General features: G+C 39.4%; 2 protein-coding genes and 1 long non-coding RNA gene across 3 annotated transcripts in view; 2 read left to right on the plus strand and 1 right to left on the minus strand.

Annotated features, from left to right (window-relative positions):
* ELP1 (elongator acetyltransferase complex subunit 1) overlaps positions 1-2044 on the plus strand; it is a 105212-nt gene extending 103168 nt beyond the window's left edge. The window contains exon 41 of the transcript XR_008913576.1: positions 1626-2044. The gene's annotated coding sequence lies outside the window, so the exon portion shown is untranslated. The remainder of the gene's footprint in view (positions 1-1625) is intronic.
* Positions 1-10307, minus strand: part of LOC130455538 (uncharacterized) — a 27289-nt gene extending 16982 nt beyond the window's left edge. The window contains exon 1 of the long non-coding RNA XR_008913577.1: positions 9820-10307. This is a non-coding gene — a long non-coding RNA (uncharacterized LOC130455538). The remainder of the gene's footprint in view (positions 1-9819) is intronic.
* An 80-nt stretch (positions 10308-10387) lies between these two features.
* Positions 10388-11822, plus strand: ACTL7B (actin like 7B). The gene has a single exon (XM_001362175.4). The coding sequence runs from the start codon at positions 10468-10470 to the stop codon at positions 11725-11727; it is 1260 nt and encodes a 419-aa protein (XP_001362212.1). The 5' UTR covers positions 10388-10467; the 3' UTR covers positions 11728-11822.
* The last annotated feature ends 11134 nt before the right edge of the window (positions 11823-22956 follow it).

Consider the following 22956-nt stretch of genomic DNA (forward strand, 5'->3'; position numbering starts at 1 on the left):
TTTGCTGAACAATGAAAAGTACTTAAACCCATACTTATAGTAAGACCAAAAGTTCTTAAGCTATGCCTATTTTTGGATATAATACAAAAGGGTGCTAAGTACCTATAAAGGTCAGGCAACTTGTGAACTTACAAGGAGCAAAGCAGTGAGAATTTACTCAGAGATTCTAGTCTACTCAGGTGTGAATTACTCAAAAGATTAGTCTTCTTAGGTATGAACTAAGAATGGTCTGTCCTTTGAAAAAACGTCTACTGTGATTGGTAGATGGGACAACTTAGGGGAGGTGACATAGGAGAAAATTCCCTTTATAAGGAGATGAAAATCTGAGAGCAGAAAACAGTCTCCTAAAGGAGGCTCTTGAGAGAGTCTCTTGGGACAGTCTCTTGAAGACAGTCTGAGGGAGGCTGACTCTGGCTGGAACTCCTTCTGAGGAGACTCTGTCCCTCTGAATCCTTGCTTGGATAGATCTCGTGGTGACTGATAAAAGACTGATCCCTCTCTTCCTAGGCTGGCTCATGCCGGCCCAGGCTGGTATAGCCCTTTTCTCATTATTTCCCTTTTCTCTTTCTCTCTTTCTTTAATTCTTTAATTCCTCATTTGTATTAATTAAAATCTCTATAAAACCCAGCTGTCTTGGATATATTTTAATAATTGGGAATATTTCCCTGGCGACCACCTTATATTTGATTTAAAACAAGACACTGTCTTGAAAACATATTTTCTGCGGTCACAATTTACTCTCCAACTCTTTTATCTACTACAATTTAAGTCTTCCAGTATTTTAACTCTTACAGCATCTATGATCATTGTTTATTTTTATTCTCTTGTTAGGATATCTGAAATCAGACTTTTAACATCAGTTAAGGCAGAGGTTGGTAACAGCTAAAATAAAACCTAAATATTCCACTTTTGGAAGACACTTTGACCTAAAGAGCTAGTGATCCCTTTGAGGGAGCTCTCAGAAGAGATGTCTACTATCTTCCTGGCATTTCTCTGCATCTGGTGCTTTTAAAAGAAGATCATTTATATCCTGAACTAAAGTAGCACCTTAATAATAATAGTGACTAAATCCTGCTGTAAAATTTGAGAGAATTAAGTTGGTCTCTCTCTATACCCCCAAAGCAGGTGAGTATATGTCCACTGTGAGCCTTTCCAGGTGAAAGCAACTGTTCTAGAATTTATATGGATAGGAATAAAACAGAAAAAAATAAATCTATCACTGTAAAATATGTAGCCTCACTAGGGATTGAGATGATAGTTGCAGGGTTTGGCACCACTAGATGCCAAAGCAGAGAACCTGCAGGCAATTGTAGAGTCAAAGAGCCATCTGGAGAGCAAGGTATTGTGGCCCTGAGTTTATATAAGAGATCTATCCCTTCAAGATTCATAGGGGATTCAGGCATATATATATATAATGCAATTCTTGCACAAAATGATAGTCTTCCCATCTGGACCTGGCTTAGACTTTTTTACTGGGAAAATTGGAAAGTTATATTGGGATTTGCATAAAATTGTTAGTCTTTGTTCAATCAATGCAGCAATTATTGGGAATATTCCTTCAATAACTTCTTCCTATAAAGGATACTGAGGAAAGAAAGATGCTATACCACCATTTGTTCTAATAGAAACAGGAACAACAGACTTAAGCAGGCCTATGTCAGAAGAGAAGGAGATACAGAGAGTCAGGGATGTCTACTGGAATTTCAAAAGAATAGACTACTGAATACTGATTGCCAGAAAGAACAACTGGGAATAAAGGCAGAGAACCTGCAGACAATTGTAGAGTCAAAGAGCCATCTGGAGAGCAAGGTATTGTGGCCCTGAGTTTATATAAGAGATCTATCCCTTCAAAATTCATAGGGGATTCGGGCATTAGAAGGAATGAGTGTTCTACTGTCAGAGGCCCCATGAACACAAGGCAAGGAGAAAGCTTACAGATATTTTGAGGCTTCCCTGACACCCCAACCACATTTAAAGACTCAGTAGAGGTACATTCAGCATTGGGTTTGCTCATTAAGATAGATCTGGAAACCCCAGTGTCCAATAAACTGTCATAGTAAGTGTACCTAACCTTAAAGGTTATGTAAGGCTATTTAATAATTTAATTTTAATAATAATATAATTATTATGTATAAAACAATAAAGTAAAGTAATTTTAAATCATAGTATTAATTTTAATTAAAAATTAAAAATTTAAATTTAATAGGGGGAGGGGAACAGACTATTTCCCTTTCCCATCTTATTTAATTTTTGCCAATTTTTCCTTTTCAACTTTTTTCTTTTCCTTTCACACTCTTCAACAACATATACAGCTGTATGTTTCAACTGTTCTATATTCATAAGAGATTTGGGCAACACTTATAAAAAGAGTCTCTTATTTTCAAGGAGTGAGACACAAAATGATGACATACGAATGGATCTATATGTAAGTATCCATGTATACCCAATCATAAAACTGGTTGGGGGGAAAAAACTGGTTGGGACATTCATTTTCTTCTTGAGTAACATCTTCAAATTTATGCCAATTTTCTGGATGAGTAGAACCATCTCTCATTTCTTTTAGCAAAGCTTCCCTAGCATCATGTAAACACATAGTCCTTAGGATTATTAGGGTCCTATTGTGTATTCTTTAATGGTCACTATTTCCCATCATCACTCTGAGAATTATTGGTGGTCCCAAAAATAGCCTGCCTTTCTCCTTAAGAGTTAGGTATGCATCAAATCTATTACATCGCCCTAACTTGGATTGAACCTTCTAAAAATAGCTTCAAATTGAGCTACCACAGCAGCTGAATCTATGTCAAATTTGGGGGTGTCCCTATGAAATGTGGCAAGATTAGTAGGGCTGAAGATGTGTTGTCTTAATGTTACCTTGTTACTCCTTTGATCATGCATGGCAACTTCTCTCAGAGGAAATATGCCCTTACGGGAGTTATTCACAAGTGATGATTCTAAAGTCTGTGTAGAGATAGAGGAGCAGAGAGGAAGAGAAATAGTATATAAGATGGGTATGGAGACTGAGACAGGACTTGAGAGGAGGGAGAGAATGGAAGGGGATCTGCTGAACTGGAGGAGGGAGGGGAAAGGATTAGAGATAAGAAAAGCTTTGGGAGGACTAGAATGGAAGGTACCAGTAAAGCAAAAGGAAATAAAGGAGGGGCTTGAGCATAGAAGAAAGGAATGTTTGGGAAATAAAGGAGCAAAGGAAGCTTTAGTAGGGGTCCCTAGAAAGAGAAAAGGGGAAACAGACAGAAGCAAGGAGAGTGTACAGAAAAGAGGAAGAGGTGTAGATTATAAGAAGAAAAAACTGGTTAGGGATTAGGCTCTTGGAACTTTTGTGGACTGATCTAAGAGAATGACCTGAGATACCAATAATCTAATTCTGAGATTTCTATTCCCCAGTAGCTGATTTTAACTCTTTCAGTGTCTTAAAGTCAAGAGACCCAAAAGGGGGTCAAAGAGGATTCCCAACTGGTGTAGTCAAAAGTTTTAAATCATTTCTTTAAAAAGCTAATGGCTTGCTTTTTTTTTTTAAACCATTCCTAGTGTTTTTGGCAGTAGCCTTTCTTTGCAGGAGATAATCAGTCTGTATAACTCATATGTTCTTAAAACTAAGCTAATACTGTTGTTTTTCTTTTTACCTTTCCATCTGCAGTGTTTCTATTCCTTTCCTGACTTTATTGTCAGTTTTCCTATTACCTTGCTGATTCTACTCATTCTTCTCTCTCCAACCAAAAGGAAAATGATATTATTGGCAAACATACACACAAACATAAAGGAGGCCTGTTCACAAGAACTAGACCCACAACTGGTAAGGGAACATTAATCTTACCCAAAGTTGCCCCTTGACAAACCGAGCTCTCAGTAACCTGAATTAATTAAATTTAATTAATTAAATTTAATTTTTTGCTCTACAAATAAGTCACTCCCTGTGAGGAAAAAAATTTTGGGAAAAAGCCAAAAAAAAGTTGGAATTCAGACCTTCAATTCATAGAAACTATTTGTTATGATTAAAATTCTTTGGAGATTATATCTTAATTTTATAATTATTTATTAAATGGCAAAAAAGTGGGCTTGAGGAAAAAAGAGAAGCATGAGCTATGTGTGGCCACCTAGCTCTTTCAGCCTCCTCTTCCTTGAACCCAGCTGAACCAGCCCAGAGCCATACCTCATGACCTCTCTAGTCCATGGTTCCAAGGAAATAGAGCAACTTCCCATTCCCTCTGCCAATGTATGTTTCTGAATGCCAGGAGTAGCCACAAGACTTTTAGAATGGCTAAACAGTGCATGTATTGTGTCTCTTACCATGATAATCAAAAGGAGAGCCAGAAAGGCATACAGAATATACACACACATATACACACACACACATACATATCCTGAGAGAATGAGACTAAATAGCATTTTTGAACTAAATATAATAAAAATAATTCATGCCCAAAATAAAAGCATATGCCTTTTTTCTATCATTATAGTGCTCAAGAAATACACCAAGAAACACTCTAGCAACTAAACTACCTAAAACCTGTTCCCTACCCCACTCTGTTTATGGCATCCTTATCAACATGCTTACCATTGCTTGGTGGGACTAAGTGTTGTCTGGATTTTGGTTATGATTCTATGTAACCTTTTAACTCTGCAAATTATAGAGGAGACATATCTTCTTAAAGTAATGTCAGACATCCTTAAGCCCTATTTATATGCAAATATAAATCTAACAAAACAAAAAGAAATTCTTCAAGAATGCATTTATTTACAAGAGAGAAGCTTGTATATTTTCTGTTTTTCTCATCTTAAAGAGGAAAAATGAATGGGCGTATAGGTTTCATTAGTTGAGGAAATAATGAGAAAATTCCCTCTTTCTATACAGATTACTACTTTCTCTGCAATTTATAGTTTTAGAGCAAGCTCTTCCCAAGCTTTTTGATCTCAAGACTCCTTTACATTCTTTTTAAAAACAGAGTACCACAAAGAGCTTTTGTTTATGTATATTATATCATCAATATTTATTGTATTTGAAATTAAAACTAATATATTTTAAAAATATTTATTAATTTGTTTAAAATAATAAACTGTATTACATGTTATCATAAATGACATCATTTGTTGAAAATGACTTCCAAAACAAAAAAAAATTAGTGAGGATTATGGTTTTATATATACTTTTGCAAATCTCTTTCATGTCTGACTTAATAAAAGACAACTAGATTCTCCTATCAGCTTCTTTAATCTGTTATATGTTTTGGTTGAAATATATAAAGAAAATTCAACCTCATAGAGATAAATAGTTGGAAAATGGAGTATTTTAATAGGCAAATATAACATCTTTATTTTGTTATAACAGTTTTAACCTCACAGACCTTTGGGAAAAGGTCTTAAGGATACTTTGAGAACTACTGTCTTAAAGAGTTAACTGGGAAATTCAGAGTTTAAGTGACTTACTTCCCTGGGGTCACACAGAGAGTATGTCTGAGACAATTCATAAACCCAGATTTTCTTAATTCTAAGCCCAATTCTTCATCTACAATACCCACTATATACCTTGTTCTAGTTGCACAATAAAAGTGTACAATAGAAATAGTATCTGTTAATCATGTTTCCAGAAGACGAATAAAATTTATTGCAAATATTCATCATCCAAATCCATCAGTATATTCTAAGTGTTGATAAATGTACTTAGTATACTAGCCTGAATACCTCAGGCTCAGGTAGCTCTGTTGCCTCCAAGTCTTACTCAGTCCTCTGTCTCATGCATCCTCATCAGCCCTACTAATGAATTTATATTTAATAATCAAATCAAAGGCATTTCTTTCCTAAGATGACATAAGAATAGTAGCATTCTTCCCTCTATTCCTTTGGGACAAGTGGAGAATAGACTTATATGGAAAATTAATATTGAATTGTAATAACACTTAGAATATACTGATAGTGACCAAAGCAATTCCTGACCCTGCTTCTGCAGTCCCCTAGTGTCATTTCCTCTTCACAAAGGGTCTTTACGCTATTCTTCGCTAAGCGTTTTCATAGAGCAGGGCAAGTTGCTCAGCTAGACCCCCTAGACCTGCTCTCCACAGCTCAAATCTCTTCTCTCTAGGCTAATTCTCTCTTGAATCTCTTCTCTGCTGTCAGAGAATCTCTTCTCTGCTCCATAAAACTGCTCCCTGCCTAAAATGTGTCTATCTCCATATAGAATGTCTGTGTGTCTGCTACCCTTTACCTGGGGCTTTAATTCTCTCAAATTGTCAAGCTGTCTTTTTTTATGTAGCATTTTATTTTATTTTTTCTGGGTTATACATGTATTATAGCACAAAACATATTTCCATATTGTTCATTTTTTGTAAAGTGAATAAGCTTATAAAACCAAAACCCCCAAACTAATACCCAAATAAACAGGTGATAAATCAGATGTCTTCATTTGCGCTTCCAATCCCACAGTTCTTTCTCTGGAGGTGGCTAGCATTCTTTTTCATAAGTCCTCAGAACTGCCCTGGATCATTGCATTGCTGATAGAACCATTTGATGGTTCAACAGTATTGCAGTGTACTGTGTTGAACTGTCTTTTTTTAAACCCTTACCTTCCATCTTGGAGTCAATACATGTATATTGGCTCCAAGGCAGAAGAGTGGTAAGGGCTAGGCAATGGGGGTCAAGTGACTTGTCCAGGGTCACAAGCTGGGAAGTGTCTGAGGTCAGATTTGAACCTAGGACCTCCCATCTCTAGGCCTGACTCTCAATCCACTGAGCTACCCAGCTACCCTTGAACTATCTTTTAAGGGACAATCTGGGCAGGCATAACCATCTTTTCAGTCAATGGCTAGGCTCTCCTTCTGTCAGGAAGAATTCCAAAAGAATAATGGGATTTTAGCTGTCTTTATCATTCCCTTTGCTGCCTGTGATCACATCAACTGGCTATGAGTAGAGGATTTGGAACCAAATCTCCCCCATCTCCCCTGCTACACTTGTCTTATGTATATACTTATATATATGGTTGGGAGGGTGGTACTATTCCCAACACTTTTGAGCTCGAGATCCTGCCTTGGGGCCCAGGGGGCAGCAGGATTGAGATTCTCTCAGAAAGGGGATGATTGTATGTGTGTTTAGGAGGCAACATTCTAGATTTAGGAAAGTAAGAATGAGAGAATAGATGTGAGAAAGCATGAGATGTATTTTGGGGAGAAAACGTCATCCAATTTAGTTTTTAATTTTTATTCAAATTTTATTTTATTTTATTCAAATTTTAATCCAAAGTACATGATAGGAAGAGGTATTAGAGAAAGCTAAAAAAGCTAGCTTGGAGCCAGATTATGGAAAGACTTGAATATTCAGTCTTTATTCAATAGGTAAAGGCACACCATTGTTATATTTTAAATCAGTTTCTTTCTTGGACTCCTAGGGTATAAGGAATTCAACCTACCTTACCCTAGACTAGCCAATTTCTCTCCATTTGATTATACATAATCAATCAATAAATGTTCAAGTGCATACTATGTATGCTTACTATGCTTTGCCCTCGGCTAAAAAGAAAAAAAATGAAATAATCTCTGCCCTCAAGGAGCTTATATTTTAAATATAAGGTAATTTTTTAGGAAGAGAGGAAGTAGTGCCAGCAGGACAGGGAAAGGCCTCCTGCAAGTGGGGCTTGCTCTGAGTCTGGAAGAAAACATGAAGTTTGAACTTTAACAATTGTCATACCCCAAAGACCAACAACTCCAAACTTCCTGATAGTTCCATGGCCCAACAGATTTACACCTCGTAAGGGCTTATTATTAAATATATTTTCATTAATTCATCATCTCTCCTGATAGAATGTCAATTCCTTGAAGCGAGGGTCTGTTTCATTTTTGTCTTTTGTAACCTCAGTGCTAACACAATGGCTGGCATATAGTTTGTTCTCCTACTACATTATGTTTCTTCTCCATTGCCTGTCACCATCCATTTGGTCACCAAGCACTGATTAAGTGCTTATCATGGGTCGGGCACTGGGCGTGCAGAAGGTGCTTAGGTATACAGAAAAAGTAAAAAATAGTCTTTGTCCTCAAGGAACTAACATTCTAATATGAGAGACAACATATGAAGAACTAAGTGCATGTAAAATATATCAGCGTAGATAGAAGGGAGGCACTAGAAGCTTGGGGGGTCATCACAGACCTCTCCTAGGTAGCTAGGGGGCAGAGAGTGGATAGAGTGCCAGACTTAAAGAATTTGAATTCAGCCTCAGATAATAAGCTGTATGAACCTCTTTGCCTCAGGTTCCTCATCTGTAAAATAGGGATATAATAGCATCTACTTCCCAGGGTTGTTGTGAGGTTCAAATAAGATAATAATTATAAAGTACTTACTTAGCATAGTGCCTGGTGTATAGCACTATCTAAATGTTATTATTATTCTACGTTCCCTCTCCTGGTGATTTAATCAGCTCCCATAGATTCAGTTATCTCTGTGGAGATTACTACCAGATCTATATATCCAGCCCTAGTCTCTCCTGAGTACCAGTTTTACATCACCAGCTTCCTTGAATATTTCAGACTAGATGTTCCGTAGGCAATTCAAACTACACATCCAAAACAGAATTCACTATTTCTCCTCTCCAACCCATCTGTCTTTTCAACTTCCCTATTCCTGTAGAAGCCACCAATTTCTTTTCAGACACTTAGATTTGCCACGTTGGTGTCAACTTCCACTCATTACTCTAACTCTACAAATGCAGCCAATGACCAAATCTTACTGTTTTTATCTCCACACCATCTCTCAGGTGCCCCTTTCTCTCCACTCACAGTTCAGGTATTTATCTCTCTTTTTCCCAGAGTACTGAAGTAACCTCCTCATGAGTTTCTCAGCTAAAAGCTCCTCCCTATATTTGACTAATCTGAGTCCTATACAAATTTTTCACTTTTTCTATCTCCTCCCTTTAATTTCAAACCTTCTCCTATGCCTGAAGTAGTCTCCTCTAACCCTCCAACCATTCATCCTTTAAGAATTGGTTCAAAAGCGACCTACTTATTCCATGAAGTCTTCTCTGGTTCCCAGTCAAAAATGATTTTCCCTTCCTCAGATTTCATACACTTTGTGCCCATCTTGTGCACTTATATTGTTCATGTCAGACCGACTTATGGATTATCTCCTTCTGGATTGAAAATTGCTTGGTGGGGGCAGCTAGGAAAAAAAGTGGATAGAGCACTAGGCCTGGAGTCAGGAGGATTTGGGTTCAAATCTGGCTCAGACATGTCCTTAGCTGTGTGATTCTGGGCAAATCACTTAATCCCAATCACCTAGTCCCTTCCATTCTTTTGCCTTAGAACTAATACTTATTATGGATTCTAAGAGAGAAAGTAAGGATTTAATACAAATTCCTTGAGGGAAGAGATTGGATCTTACTCATATTTGTCAATTCCTTAGTACCTAGTCCAGGACAGTTCACACAGAAGACCTTAATAAATTTATATTGAAGTGAACTATTCTGTTTATTCTGTTTTTAATTGCTGTCATAGGCCTGAATTACTTTTAACCCTCATAATATGCCATTTTTGAATTTTTATTTTTTATCTTGAATTTATGAACACCAAAAAAAGAAAGAGAACATCTCTACATAGTAGAACAGAAAAACAATGATTATGATAATGGTAACGTTAATAATAGCTTTCATTTGTGTACTGCTCTGCATTTTCAAAGAACATTTACTTTTACTGAGGTCACACAACTAATGACCAGAGATAGATCTCAAACTAAGGTCTCCTGATTCCAAGTTTACTCACTTTGCCTTATTCAACACTGATTTGGATTTTTTTCTAAGTATAGGCAACGCTTTCTACCAATACTGACCTGTATATGGTACTTTCTCTGAGCCTTCTAATATTAAAGAATTGCTTAGAATACCGAAAATGGTTTGCCTTGGATCCTATAGCCAATATGTGTTCAAACAGGTTCTCGATCTCAGCTCTTCCTGTCTCCAAGGCTGGTTTTCTATCCACTATACCACTGCAACCACATTTACTAAATGAAGTTTTTGCTTCTTATCTTAGGATAGCATTTCTCAAGTGGCCTCCCTTGACTCGCCTTGCTGGTATTCTTTATATCTTCTCGAAGAAAGTAATCGGGCGAACTTTGGTTCTGGACCTGCCTGATTCTTTGAACACACGTGTTAACAATACCTTTAAAGGACTCAGTTCTTCTCAGCAAAGGAGTAAAAGGGAGGGGAAGGCCTGACAGGTTCTCAGAATAAACTGTATTTGGAGTTTTAAAATGAACTAGTTACACATTTTCCACGGGAGAAAAATGTGTAATCGGAGATTTCACCCATCCTAAATACATCATATAGACCATGAGGAGGGGGGGGAAACCATTCTGAAGGATGAATGCTTATTACATCATAATTAGAGCTATCGCCATGACATCCATCAGCAGGTAACCTGGTTATTTCTCACCACAGATCTCAAGTATGTGGATGTGAAAACTGAGTCAGGGAGGCAAATGGCAACGAGAAACACCCCCAGCCCTAGGCCCACTATGCCCGTAGGAACTGCCCAAGGTGATCCCGGGGAAGCCAGTGTGTTAATGAATCTCGATGGAAAATCCATGGATAATGGGACACCAACCCAGATGAAGATGAAACCGAAGAAGACAAGAAAGGTCAAGGCGCTGATCATCGACCTTGGGTCCCAGTACTGTAAATGCGGCTACGCAGGAGAACCAAGGCCCACCTATTTCATCTCATCGACTGTAGGCAAGCACTTCCAGGAGACTGCCAACTCTGGAGACAATCGGAAAGAAACCTATGTTGGACATGAACTTCTGAACACGGAAGTACCCCTCAAGTTGGTCAACCCCCTCAAACACGGCATAGTGGTAGACTGGGACTGTGTCCAGGATATCTGGGAGTACATCTTCCAATCGGCCATGAAGATCCTCCCAGAGGAACACGCCGTTCTCGTTTCCGACCCTCCACTGAGTCCCAGCAGTAACCGGGAGAAGTATGCGGAACTGATGTTTGAGACTTTTAGCATCCCAGCGATGCATATCGCCTCCCAGTCCCTGCTGTCCATCTACTCCTATGGCAAGACCTCAGGACTGGTAGTAGAGAGTGGCCACGGCGCCTCCCATGTTGTGCCCATCTCAGAAGGGGACATCATGCCAGGCTTGATAGGCCACGTGGACTACGCTGGGTGCGACCTTACCAATTACCTAATGAAGCTCTTGAATGAAGCTGGGCACAAATTCACCGACGAACACCTACACATTATGGAACACATCAAGAAGAAATGTTGTTATGCGGCATCCAACCCAGAGGAAGAGTTCAGCTTGCCCCTAGAAGACCTACGTGTAGACTACGAGCTCCCAGATGGGAAACTGATTACTATTGGCAAGGAAAGGTTCTTGTGCTCTGAAATGCTCTTTAAGCCCTCCCTGGCTGGCGCTAGTCAGCAGGGACTGCCTTCTGTGACTGCCGCCTCTCTCAACAAATGTGAAGCCTCCTTTAAAGAGGAGATGATGGCCAATATCCTCCTCTGTGGGGGCTGCACCATGCTGGACGGCTTCCCCGACCGCTTCCAGAGGGAACTGAGTCAGCTCTTTCCCAATGACAGCCCCCTTGTGGCAGCAGCACCAGAGAGGAAAACGTCTGTTTGGACTGGAGGCTCCATCCTAGCCTCTCTCCAAGCCTTCCAGCAGCTCTGGGTCAGCAAAGAGGAATATGAAGAACGGGGGAACGCTGCAATCTACAGCAAATGCTGAGCTCCCATGAGGCCTAGATGCCCCAAGCGACAATTCCATGACAATGTTAACACATTACACATTTACCGACTTTCACATAAAAGCTTTACCCTGAATTACTCTGGTGTTGCTTTTGTCAGATAGCAGCAGGGTTGTGATAGTCTGGCGCTGAGTGATCAAAAGACCAGGAAAACCATTAGAACTTGTATTTCTTTAGGCCACTACGTGCTTTCCTAGTGTAAGCTTAAAAACGAATATATAATGTCTCCAAATATCCTATTTAATAAGATTTATGAATAATAACTTGAAGTCAAGGAAAATAAAAAGCTAGAGTAAAGAGGGAGCTAAGCCGGCAGCGGTCATGAGAGAAGAGAGCAAAGGCGAGCTTAAAGCCAACTTATGTACAATACGTAAGGACGCAACGTGGGGGAGAGAGGAAAAGGAATTTTGGGACGAGAAAAATAATTCTGGGAGATGGAGTCCAAGGGTTCAAGATTTCTAATTACACCCTAGGAACCTTGTAAGTTATCGAAGTGGTCGGAGTTGAGGGAAAGGGTCAGGGGGCGGTTGGTGGTATGAATAATAGTAAGACCCATTTCTGTAGCGTTTTAATTTTTAGAAAGTATTGGCTTTACAGCCCTGTGGGGCTAGTAGTAGTAATAGTTCACATTTCTATAGATCTTTAACTATGTATAAAACGCTTTCTTCACAACTCTGGGTGGGAGGAGGCAATAATCACTCATTTATTTAGTGCTTTAGTATTTATTAAATTCTTTCCTTGCAGCCATGCAATGAGGTCATGGATCACTCAGCACCTAGAAGACCAGGTTTCAGATCCTATTTTAGATACTTGCCAGATATGTGTGACCGTGGACAAGTCATGTCATGTTTGTCAGACTGAGTTCAAATGAAAGCTTTGCCCTGGGAAGCCTCTAAGGGCCCTTAAATCTGCAGTCAAGCTTTTTGGTTTAGATCATGATTTCCATCATTTTGAGGTTCGTGCCATCCGAGTGAGGGAACTCCTCCTGTGGCAGCTCTTTCTGTGGATAAAGATTGGACCATCCATCTGTAGACTGTGGTTTTAGAGAGAGGCTTGGAGCTGAGATGAAGGGCCCCATGGCCCTTGGCCAGAAAGCAAAAATGGTCACTTGAACCCAGTCTTGCAGCCTCCAGGCCAGCCTTGTAGGGTTGCCTTCTCTATAAGATAGGTGGTGAAAGGAGGCAGCCCAAGGGGCCTCCAGAGCATGCCCACCTCACCTAACAGAGGAGCGCTCTGCACCCCCAACTAGGTGAGTAGATGCCGCCTTTATCGCTGCAACTAAGAGGGTCATTCTTCCTGGTTCCCATTCTTGTTTTATTGCACGCTTTCCTACTGCATCCAGACAGTGAGGATCTCTGTTCCCTCAGAGCTTGAATGCCATGAGCTGAACTTGTGAGAGAGGAAAGTTTCTTTACTTTCACAGCCTGTTTTACTCATACTCTGAGAGAAATGGGCCTGTTGGTGGTGTTTGTTTGCTCTCAGTGTCGGGTCCTGGCGGTGATTCCTACCAGTTCAACCCAGGACCTTTGAGCCAAGGATTCGTGATTGCAACTAGGCTCTCCAATGATCCTGATGGGGGTTTGGGACTTGGAATCTGGGATTGTTTGTTCTATAGGAACTGAGTTAAGCTATGAACCCACCCCAGAGAATGAAGTAGTGCAATGATGGAAGCAGATTATGTTCCGTGTTTTGGGAGAATATGTCTGTATATTTGTTATTGTGCCTTTGAAGTAAATATCCCTTTTTTATTATTGTTGTTTTAAAAAAAACCCTTACCTTCCATCTTAGAATCAATACTTTTATTGGTTTTAAGGCAGAAGAGTGGTAAGGGCTATGCAATGGGGGTCAAGTGGTTTGACACAGCTAGGAAGTGTCCACAGTCAGATATGAACCCAGGATTTCCCTTCTCTAGGCCTGGCTTTCGATCCACTGAACCACCCAGCTGCCCCCCTAAACATCCCTTTGTAAAAGCCACTTTGACTATTAGTGATTAAATGGAACTAGGGTGCAGGGGGCCCTTCCCTTGAGAAAACACTATTGGTGGGGGTAAGAACCAAATTCAGAGAGTTTAGAACATTTTTTTTAACAACTCAGCAAAATAAAATTCTGGTTTATTATTGGACAACAGGTTTCATACTTACATCAAACAGACCAGGAAAAAAAAATTTTTTTAAACAAAAACAAAAACAAAAAACCCCAAAGAGAGCAACCTTTTTTGTTGTCAGTTCCCCTTAAGGGAGAGGAAGGATAAAATATAACCTACCTGGCCTTCCAATAGAAAGAGCCCAGGTAATAAATGTTATAGGAGTATGCATATTATATCTCTTTTTTTAAACTGAGGAAAGACTCACAGAGGTGAAATTACTTGCCTAGGGTCACACGGCTTATAAATTTCAGAACACAGGCCTGGAATCTGGAAACCAATTCCCAGAAAACCAGAACTTTTTCTGCTTCAGTTTTCATAATCCGTTTGGCTATATAGGCTTCATGCTGATGATTTCTGGAAACATAGAATGTTTGGATTATGGTATAACATATCAGAAGCTTGAGAGCATGGTCTACTGCTGTTTGCTTCTCTGAGGTAGTCAATGGAAGGAATTTTCTGCAGTGATTGTGATAACAAGGCTCTAAGCTTGCTAGTTCCTGTGATAAAAAAAATAATAATTTAGAAATGTTTCCTGACAGAAAATGCAATTATCTTTCAATTGAGCCCTTTGGTGTTAACCTGCATTTGGGGCAAGCGAGACAGACCAGAGCAGAAAGGACTTGTCCGATATTATGGAACTTAGAACCTCACACTTCTGTCCATCGATTTCATGGTCTGTTTGTCAGAGAAAAATGTTTGGACCTGTCCTGCTGAGCTGATGGAGGGGTTACTGGCTGGAGTTTGGATACAGAGAAGGCAATGATGGGAAGAAGTCAGAGGGAAGAAGCAGGAGTCCCGTCCCTAGATGGGAACAGAAGCCTAGATGATCTGAGGGGAGTGGGGCAGGGCATCAGGAAATGTAACAGGTAAAGAAAGTCAAGGACAAAAGAGAACAAAATCAGGTTGCAGAGGTATACTACAGAACTAAAGCTTTTCAGAAGGGCCTTTCTGCATTATGTCCTTTCTCTGTTTCACTTCCCAGAGCAGTGAGTTGGCACAATGAGTAAATATCTTGTAATAAGTAGAACAATACCAAGTGTTGGGCCAAATTTGGCATTACCATTCGGATTCTCAAATTTTATTAATTACTGATTCACAAGGCTCTCTGCCTTAAGCACTATGGGCACCAAAATGGAAAATGACACAGTTGGCTGCCCTCCAAGAGCTTATCAGAGAGGATCCAAAATGAATCCAGACAAGGTAACATGTGATGATAAATGCAAAGGAAAATTGTAAGAAAGTTTGAGAAATAATTCTAGTAACCACCATATCAGTCAATCCCAGAGAAAAACTGTAAAGTATAGGAGAGGGCCAGAAACTGTAAATTCATTCTAAATAATAATCAAGTACTAAAAGATGGAACATAAGAAAAAATGAAATCTCGGTCTGGGCATCTAGTGGTCTTATCTACCATAACCTTTCCTGAGAACTTTGAATAATTTTGTTTCCCATAACTGAATGTTTAGAGGATCAGAGGAATTAGAAGAGAAAGGAAACTTTGAGATCCAGGATTGAAAGAAATGAAATCCAGGGAAAGAGACAAAGTACCAGGTCACACAGTTAAGGTAGCAAGCCTACCTAAACATAAGTGCTCTCCAAAGCCCTTGTTCTTTTCACTGAATCAATATAGCATTAACAATCAAAATCCATTAACAATTCCATTTTGTCTCTTAGGGAGGACAGCTAGGTGGCTCAATGGATAGAGAGCCAGGTCTGGAGATGGGAGGTCCTGGGTTCAAATATGGCCTCAGATACTTCCCAGCTGTGTGACCCTGGACAAGTGACAACTCCAGTTGCCTACCCTCTTGCCCCTCAATTGATACTGAGATAGAATTTGAATGGATTAGAGAGATTCAGAGCTTAACCTTCAGTTGGTTAAGACCCTAGGTGTCAGATGGCAGAAATGACCATTGATTTCAGCTAGTCTTTTTATGATATTGGATTTATATGATATTGGATCCTGAAACCCTATCCCAAACTATCTATAAATAAGCAACAGGAGAGAAGGTGGTGAATGACAGACCTGTCCGAAGGAGAGACAATTGACAGGGAGAAATTCTTAAAGGGAAGGCTGTTTGGAAACTACTATAGATGATGGGGAGACTTTGGTTAAAGACATAATTTCTTCATTTAATTTTGAATTGTTAAAAAATAGACTATTTGGATGATAATAATATATAATAATAAAATAATAAAAAATTATGACTTTTAATCTGGGTAGTGAAGCTAAGGGGAAAATTCTTTTTTAAACCCTTGCCTTCTGTCTTAGAATCAATATTGTATATTGGTTCTAAGGCAGAAGAGCAGTAAAGGCTGTGCAATAGGGGATAAGTGACTTGCCCAGGGTTGCTGACCCCTGAATTCCAAACCTTTTCAGTCATGAGCCCTTTGACAGTCTAGTGAAGCCTATGGACCCCTTCTTGGATCTATGATTTTGGATGCATAAATAAAGCACATGAGTTACAAAGGAAACCAATTATATTGAAATAGTTATAAAAAATTTTTTTTAAGTTCACAGATGCCAACTTAAGAACTTAAGCTGTTTTTCATCATGACCGACTCTGTGACCCCATTGAAGTTTTCTTGGCAAAGAATCTGGAGTGATTTGCCATTTCCTTCTCCAGCTCATTTACAGATGAGGAATTGAGGCAAACAGGGTTAAGTGATTTGCCCAGGGTCACCTAGCTTTAAGTGTCTGAGGCTGGATTTGAATTCAGGGAGAGGAGTCTTCCTGACTCCACGTATGGCACTGTACCACCTAGAACCTCTGCTAGCCTTATATTAATTCATACAGATTATTATGAGTAGGGTCTTTCAGGGGAGTTTTATTCTCCCTTTTTATAGAGGATCAACATTTTAACATTTTAAGGTTCTAAGGAATTCTGAGGATCAACTGGTATGACCAATCTCCTTAATGAACATATATGCAAAAGTCTTAAATAGGATAGTAGCAAAAAGACTCCAGCAAGTGATCATGAAGGTTATTCACTATGACCAGCTAGGATTCATACCGGGAATGCAAGGATGGTTTAATATTAGGAAAACCATCCACATAATTGACCAAATCAACAAGCCAACCGACAAAAATCACATGATTATCTCAATAGACGCAGAAAAAGCCTTTGATAAAATACAACACTCATTCCTATTGAAAACACTAGAAAATATAGGGACAGATGGGCCTTTCCTAAAAATAATAAACAGTATATATCTAAAACCATCAGCAAACATCATCTGCAATGGGGATAAATTAGAACCCTTCCCAATGAGATCAGGAGTGAAACAAGGATGCCCATTATCACCTCTACTATTTGACATTGTACTAGAAACACTAGCAGTAGCAATTAGAGAAGAAAAAGAAATTGAAGGCATCAAAATAGGCAAGGAGGAGACCAAATTATCACTCTTTGCAGATGACATGATGGTCTACTTAAAGAAACCTAGAGAATCCACTAAAAAGCTTGTGGAAATAATCAACAACTTTAGCAAAGTTTCAGGATACAAAATAAACCCACATAAGTCATCAGCATTTCTATATATCTCCAACACATCTCTACAACAAGAATTAGAAAGAGAAATTCCATTTAAAATCACCCTATACAATATAAAATACTTAGGAATATATCTGCTGAGACAAACACAGGAACTATATGAATACAACTACAAAACACTCTCCACACAATTAACACTAGATCTAAACAATTGGAAAAACATTGATTGCTCATGGGTGGGACGAACTAACATAATAAAAATTACAATCCTACCTAAATTAATTTACTTATTTAGTGCCATACCCCTTGAACTACCAAAAAACTTTTTTACTGAATTAGAAAAAACCATATCAGAGTTCATTTGGAAGAACATAAGATCAAGGACATCCAGGGAATGCAGTCCCAGATCTCAAACTATACTATAAAGCAGTGGTCATCAAAATAATTTGGTACTGGCTAAGATACAGAAAGGAGGACCAGTAGAATAGACTTGGGGTAAGTGACCTCAGCAAGACAGTCTATGATAAACCCAAAGATCCCAGCTTTTGGGACCAAAATCCACTATTTGATAAAAACTGCTGGAAAAATTGGAAGATAATATGGGAGAGATTAGGCTTGGATCAACATCTCACACCCTACACCAAAATAAACTCAGAATGGGTGAATGACCTGAATATAAAGAAGGAAACTATAAGCAAATTAGGTGAACACAGAATAGTGTAGTTGTCAGATCTTTGGGAAAGGAAAGACTTTAAAACCAAACTAGAGCTAGAAAAAATCACAAAATGTAAAATAAATAATTTTGATTACGTCAAATTAAAAAGTTTTTGTACAAACAAACCAATGCAACCAAAATTAGAAGGGAAGCAACAAATTGGGAAACAATCTTCATAACAAAAACCTCTGACAAATGTCTAATTACTCAAATTTATAAAGAGCTAAACCAATTGTACAAAAAATGAAGCCTTTCTCCAATTGATAAATGGGCAAAGGACATGAATAGGCAATTTTCAGTTAAAGAAATCAAAACTATTAATAAGCACATGAAAAAGTGTTCTAAATATCTCATAATAAAAGAGATGCAAATCAAAACAACTTTGAGGTATCACCTCACACCTAGCAGATTGGCTGACATGACAGCAACAGAACGTAATGAATGCTGGAGGGGATGTGGCAAAGTCGGAACATTAATTCATTGCTGGTGGAGTTGTGAATTGATCCAACCATTCTGAAGGGCAATTTGGAACAATGACCAAAGGGCGATAAAAGACTCTCTGCCCTTTAATCCAGCCATAACACTGCTGGTTTTGTACCCCAAAGAGATAATAAGGAAAAAAACTTGTACAAGAATATTCATAGCTGCGCTCTTTGTGGTGGCAAAAAATTGGAAAATGAGGGGATGCCCTTCAATTGGGGAATGACTGAACAAATTGTGGTATATGTTGGTGATGGAATACTATTGTGCTCAAAGGAATAATGAACTGGAGGAATTCCATGGGAACTGGAACAACCTCCAGGAACTGATGCAAAGTGAAAGGAGCAGAACCAGAACATTGTACACAGAGACTGATACACTGTGGTACAATCGAATGTAATGGACTTCTCCATTAGTGGCAATGCAGTGATCCTGAACAACTTGGAGTAATCTATGAGAAAAATCACTATCCACATTCAGAGGAAAAACTGTGGGAATAGAAACACAGAAGAAAAACAACTGCTTCAGTACAAGGGTCAAGGGGATGTGGCTGCGGATGTAGACTCTAAATGAACATCCTAGTACAAACACCAACAACGTGGAAACAGGTTCTGATCAAGGACACATGTAATACCCAGTGGAATTGTGCGTCGGCTGTGAGAAGGGTGGGGAGGGGGAGGGAAATAATGTAACTCTTGTAATCAAGGAATAATGTTCTAAATTGACTAAACAAATTAATTCAAAAAAAGGAAAGGATTTAAAATTTTTTTAATTTAAATTGGAGGAAACTGAAATCAATAGTAAAAAGTGGAGCTAGGATTTTAACCTAGGTCTTTTGTCTCCCCCACCAAAATATGTAGAAGGCATGGTAGTAGACAGAGCAAAGACTAAAATGATCTAATCCATGCTTTCAGGATGTTTACAGTCTAACAATGGATGGATGAAACACATGCACATAAAGGTAAATACTAGGTATTATGAAGGGGAAGAGAGCACAAACGGGGGGGGATGACAGATTCATGTAAGAGACGGAAGATCATGACTGAGACAGGTGGAGAGGAGGGTGTAAATTCCAGGCATGACTTATGTGAATGCTAGTGCCTTCCCTCAGAGATGATCCACCACTTAACCAGTGTATATTTTGTTTGTACACTACCATTTGCAAGTTGTCTTCCTCCCCTAAGTCCCTCAGAAGGTGGACTCCTCAAAGGCTAGGACTGGTTTTTGCCTTTCTTTGTATCAGCAATTAGCAGAGCTCTAGCACATAATGAGCATGATTAATTGACCATGCCTGGAGACAGGAAGATGGATTCTCAGCTCAGAGAATAATGAGCTCAGGCATCTGATTTGGCCAGAAGTGATATGAACCAAGAGGAGTGAGATAAAAAATTAATCTGGAAAGATTGGTTGATGCCAGATTCCTTAGATTCTTCAGTGCCAAAATAAGGAGTTTGTATTTTATCCCCTTAGGGATATCAAGGAGTCATCAGAGGTTTCTGAGCAGAGAAATGACATGTGTTCCTTAGGAAAAATTCTTTTGGCTGTTGTATGGAGGATGGTTTGGAGAGATGAAAAATGAAAGCAGAGAAGCCAATCAGAAATCAATTGCAACTGTCCAGGTTGGTTGATTACTGTTGTCCTTGTTGAAGAGAGCCAAAATGACATCACTGGGTGACATTTTTTGATGTACACATAAATTGATTTTAAGTGAGTCAGTTGCACAAAGTCGATGGCCTCACTATCTCTTCCAGAGTTTTCTAAGTCCAGTAGTAAGACAAGTCAAAACAATTGGTGGTGGCCTAGGATTCAGTGGGTGACCTTGGCTTCTTTGATATCTGACTAAGCTCTAGACACTTTTGGTGCCTTCATAAACATTAGAATAAATTGTTTTCATCTGCCTTTTCTTCTAGGGCCATGGTGATTAACCTATGGCACACATGTCCTTTCATTGCCCACATGTCATTGCCCTTTCCCCAGAGTTCACCAGAGTTTGTTACTAAAAAGCCAATGGGAGGGAGGGGTAGCTGGGTGACTCAGTGGATTGAGATCCAGGCCTAGAGACGGGAGGTCCTAGGTTCAAATCTGACCTCGAACACTTCCTAGCTGTGTGACCCTGGTCAAGTCACTTAACCCCCATTGCCTAGCCCTTACCACTCTTCTGCCTTGGAGCCAATACACAGTACTGACTCCAAGATAGAAGGTTTAAAAAAAAAATCCAATGGGGCCTTGCTGTTCCCCTTTCCTTTTCCAGGCATGCCTGAAGACATTTCTAACTTTACCTACCCTTCTGCCCAGCAGCCCAATGGGAGTACTTCCTCCTGGAGTGAGACATGGGGAAGAAGGAAGAAGGGAGGAGAGCAGTTTGGGCATTCTCTCTAAAATGTTAGCCATCACTGTTCTAAGGGAAGTCTTAAAATGCCTGGAGTAAACATCCCACTAATTCACTGATTTCAGTTACTCTCAACCTGGTTTAGTCAAAGGAGATGTTTTTACCCAGGTGTGACCACTTGGGCATGCTAGGGCTTCCTGGAGTCACAGGTGAGGTTGGGTGGCAAGTAGACAGCAAAGGAGAAAAGCAGCCCTGAAAAGAGCTTGCTGAGTCCTCACAACAAAGGAATGAGGCTTCCCCAAATACTGAATATACTGCTAGTTCAAGTGAGGGATGATGAAGGTCTAAATTGGAGTTTTGCAGAGAAACTGAGAGAAACATTATGGAAGTAAAGTTGACAAAGTGTGGCAACTGAATAATATATCAATCAACAGGCATTAAGTGCTAGCTACTATGCTAGTGATATAACTATCTTAACACTTACATATACTATCTGAGATAACTGGGGTAACTTTTAGGGTCAGGTATAATATTTTAGGGCCAGTACTCTGGTTTGGGAAGGATAGATAAGCCCAAGGCAGGCAGAGCCAGACCCTGGGCTAACAAACACAGACAATGTATATTCACAGGACAGTTTGGGTTTAATAAATAAGTGAAAGGTGAAAAGGGGATTTAGGATTATCTGACCTAATTTTAATCTATCTATCCCCACCAAATCTAGTAATCCCTTCAAAAGGGATTTCTTTTTAGAGAACTTCCTACTCTATGCCTCTCCCTAACCCAAATCTACAGTCCCTAATCTTAACTAAAAACCCTCAACTATACCCGCTTTGTTAGAATTAAGGAAAGGGTCTGTGTAAGGCTTTGCTAAGGCCAGGGAAGGCCTTAGATCCAAAAGGATCCAGACTTGATCTCACTGACAGATGATGTTGGTGTATCTCTCAGCTCGCAGGATAAAACAGGAGCACGTTGGTAGGTAGCAGGACAGCCACAGAAAAGAGGCTAAATTTCCTAGGACCACCCTAGGAGCCAAGCCAAGCTTCTCTCCTTAACTGTCTGTTAGAAAATAGCCCAGCCACTTCTCCAGAATTCTAGAACTTTTCTCCTGCCTCTGCATCCTTTGTAGATCTTGCTCAAATCTTCTCTTTCCTTATAACACTAGGGATACAAATAAAAGGTTAAAAACAGTTTTTGCCCTCAAGGGACTCCACATCTCTTGGGGGAGACAATGTGCAAACAACTATGTTCAGACAAGTTCTATATATAGGATAAATTGGAAGTAATCTCCCAAGGGAGGGATGGGAGTAAGGTTCTGAGGAAAGTTTCTTGAAGAAGGTGGGACTTTAGCTAATACTTCAAATAACCCAGAGAAACCAGGAGGTGGGGAGGAAGGAGAGAATTCTAGACATGTGGGACAGTCAGCTGGCGAACACAGAAGGTAGAATAAGTTGTAAGACTGGAAACAAAGGAAAGGGTCAAAATGTGAAGGGCTTTGAAAGCCAGAGGATTTTATATTTGATTCTGGAAGTAATTGGTAAGAATTTATCAAATGGAGCTTGGGAAGGGGTGTGTGATATGATCAGATCTTCATTTTGGAAAGAGCAATTTGACAGAGAAGCAGAAGATGGATTAGTGCAGAGCAGGGGGAGGAGGGGCCTGTCTTTCTAGTACTCTAAAAATTAAGAGAGTGTTAGCTCTTCTGATCCCATGAAAGCAGGGGGCTAAAAGGGCAAAGGACACAGAGATGGGAAGTTCAGCAAAGGTCACATTTCCCCAGAAAATTCAGATGAGAACAATGTAGTGCTTTTTACCTCTTCCTGATTATTATTGTAAAATGCATGGAGTGGAAAGGTCATTGCAAAACTAGAATATTTGTTGTAAAGCCTCAGTTTTTCAATAGAAGAGATTTCATAATACAGACTTTTTCTGCCAAAGGTACATAGAAAACTGGGCTGGGCCCCAGTACCAATAATTCTTTCTGGAATTATCTCAGGGTGAGAAGAAGTAGAGGTGTCAAATTATTTAGAATTAGAAGCTTAAATGGATTAT

This window comes from Monodelphis domestica, chromosome 7, assembly GCF_027887165.1.
Source record: "Monodelphis domestica isolate mMonDom1 chromosome 7, mMonDom1.pri, whole genome shotgun sequence".
Lineage (NCBI taxonomy): Eukaryota > Metazoa > Chordata > Mammalia > Didelphimorphia > Didelphidae > Monodelphis > Monodelphis domestica.

Coding starts and splice junctions, on each gene's coding strand:
- ACTL7B (XM_001362175.4), top strand. CDS start 10,468: ATGGCAACGAGAAACACCCCCAGCCCTAGGCCCACTATGCCCGTAGGA.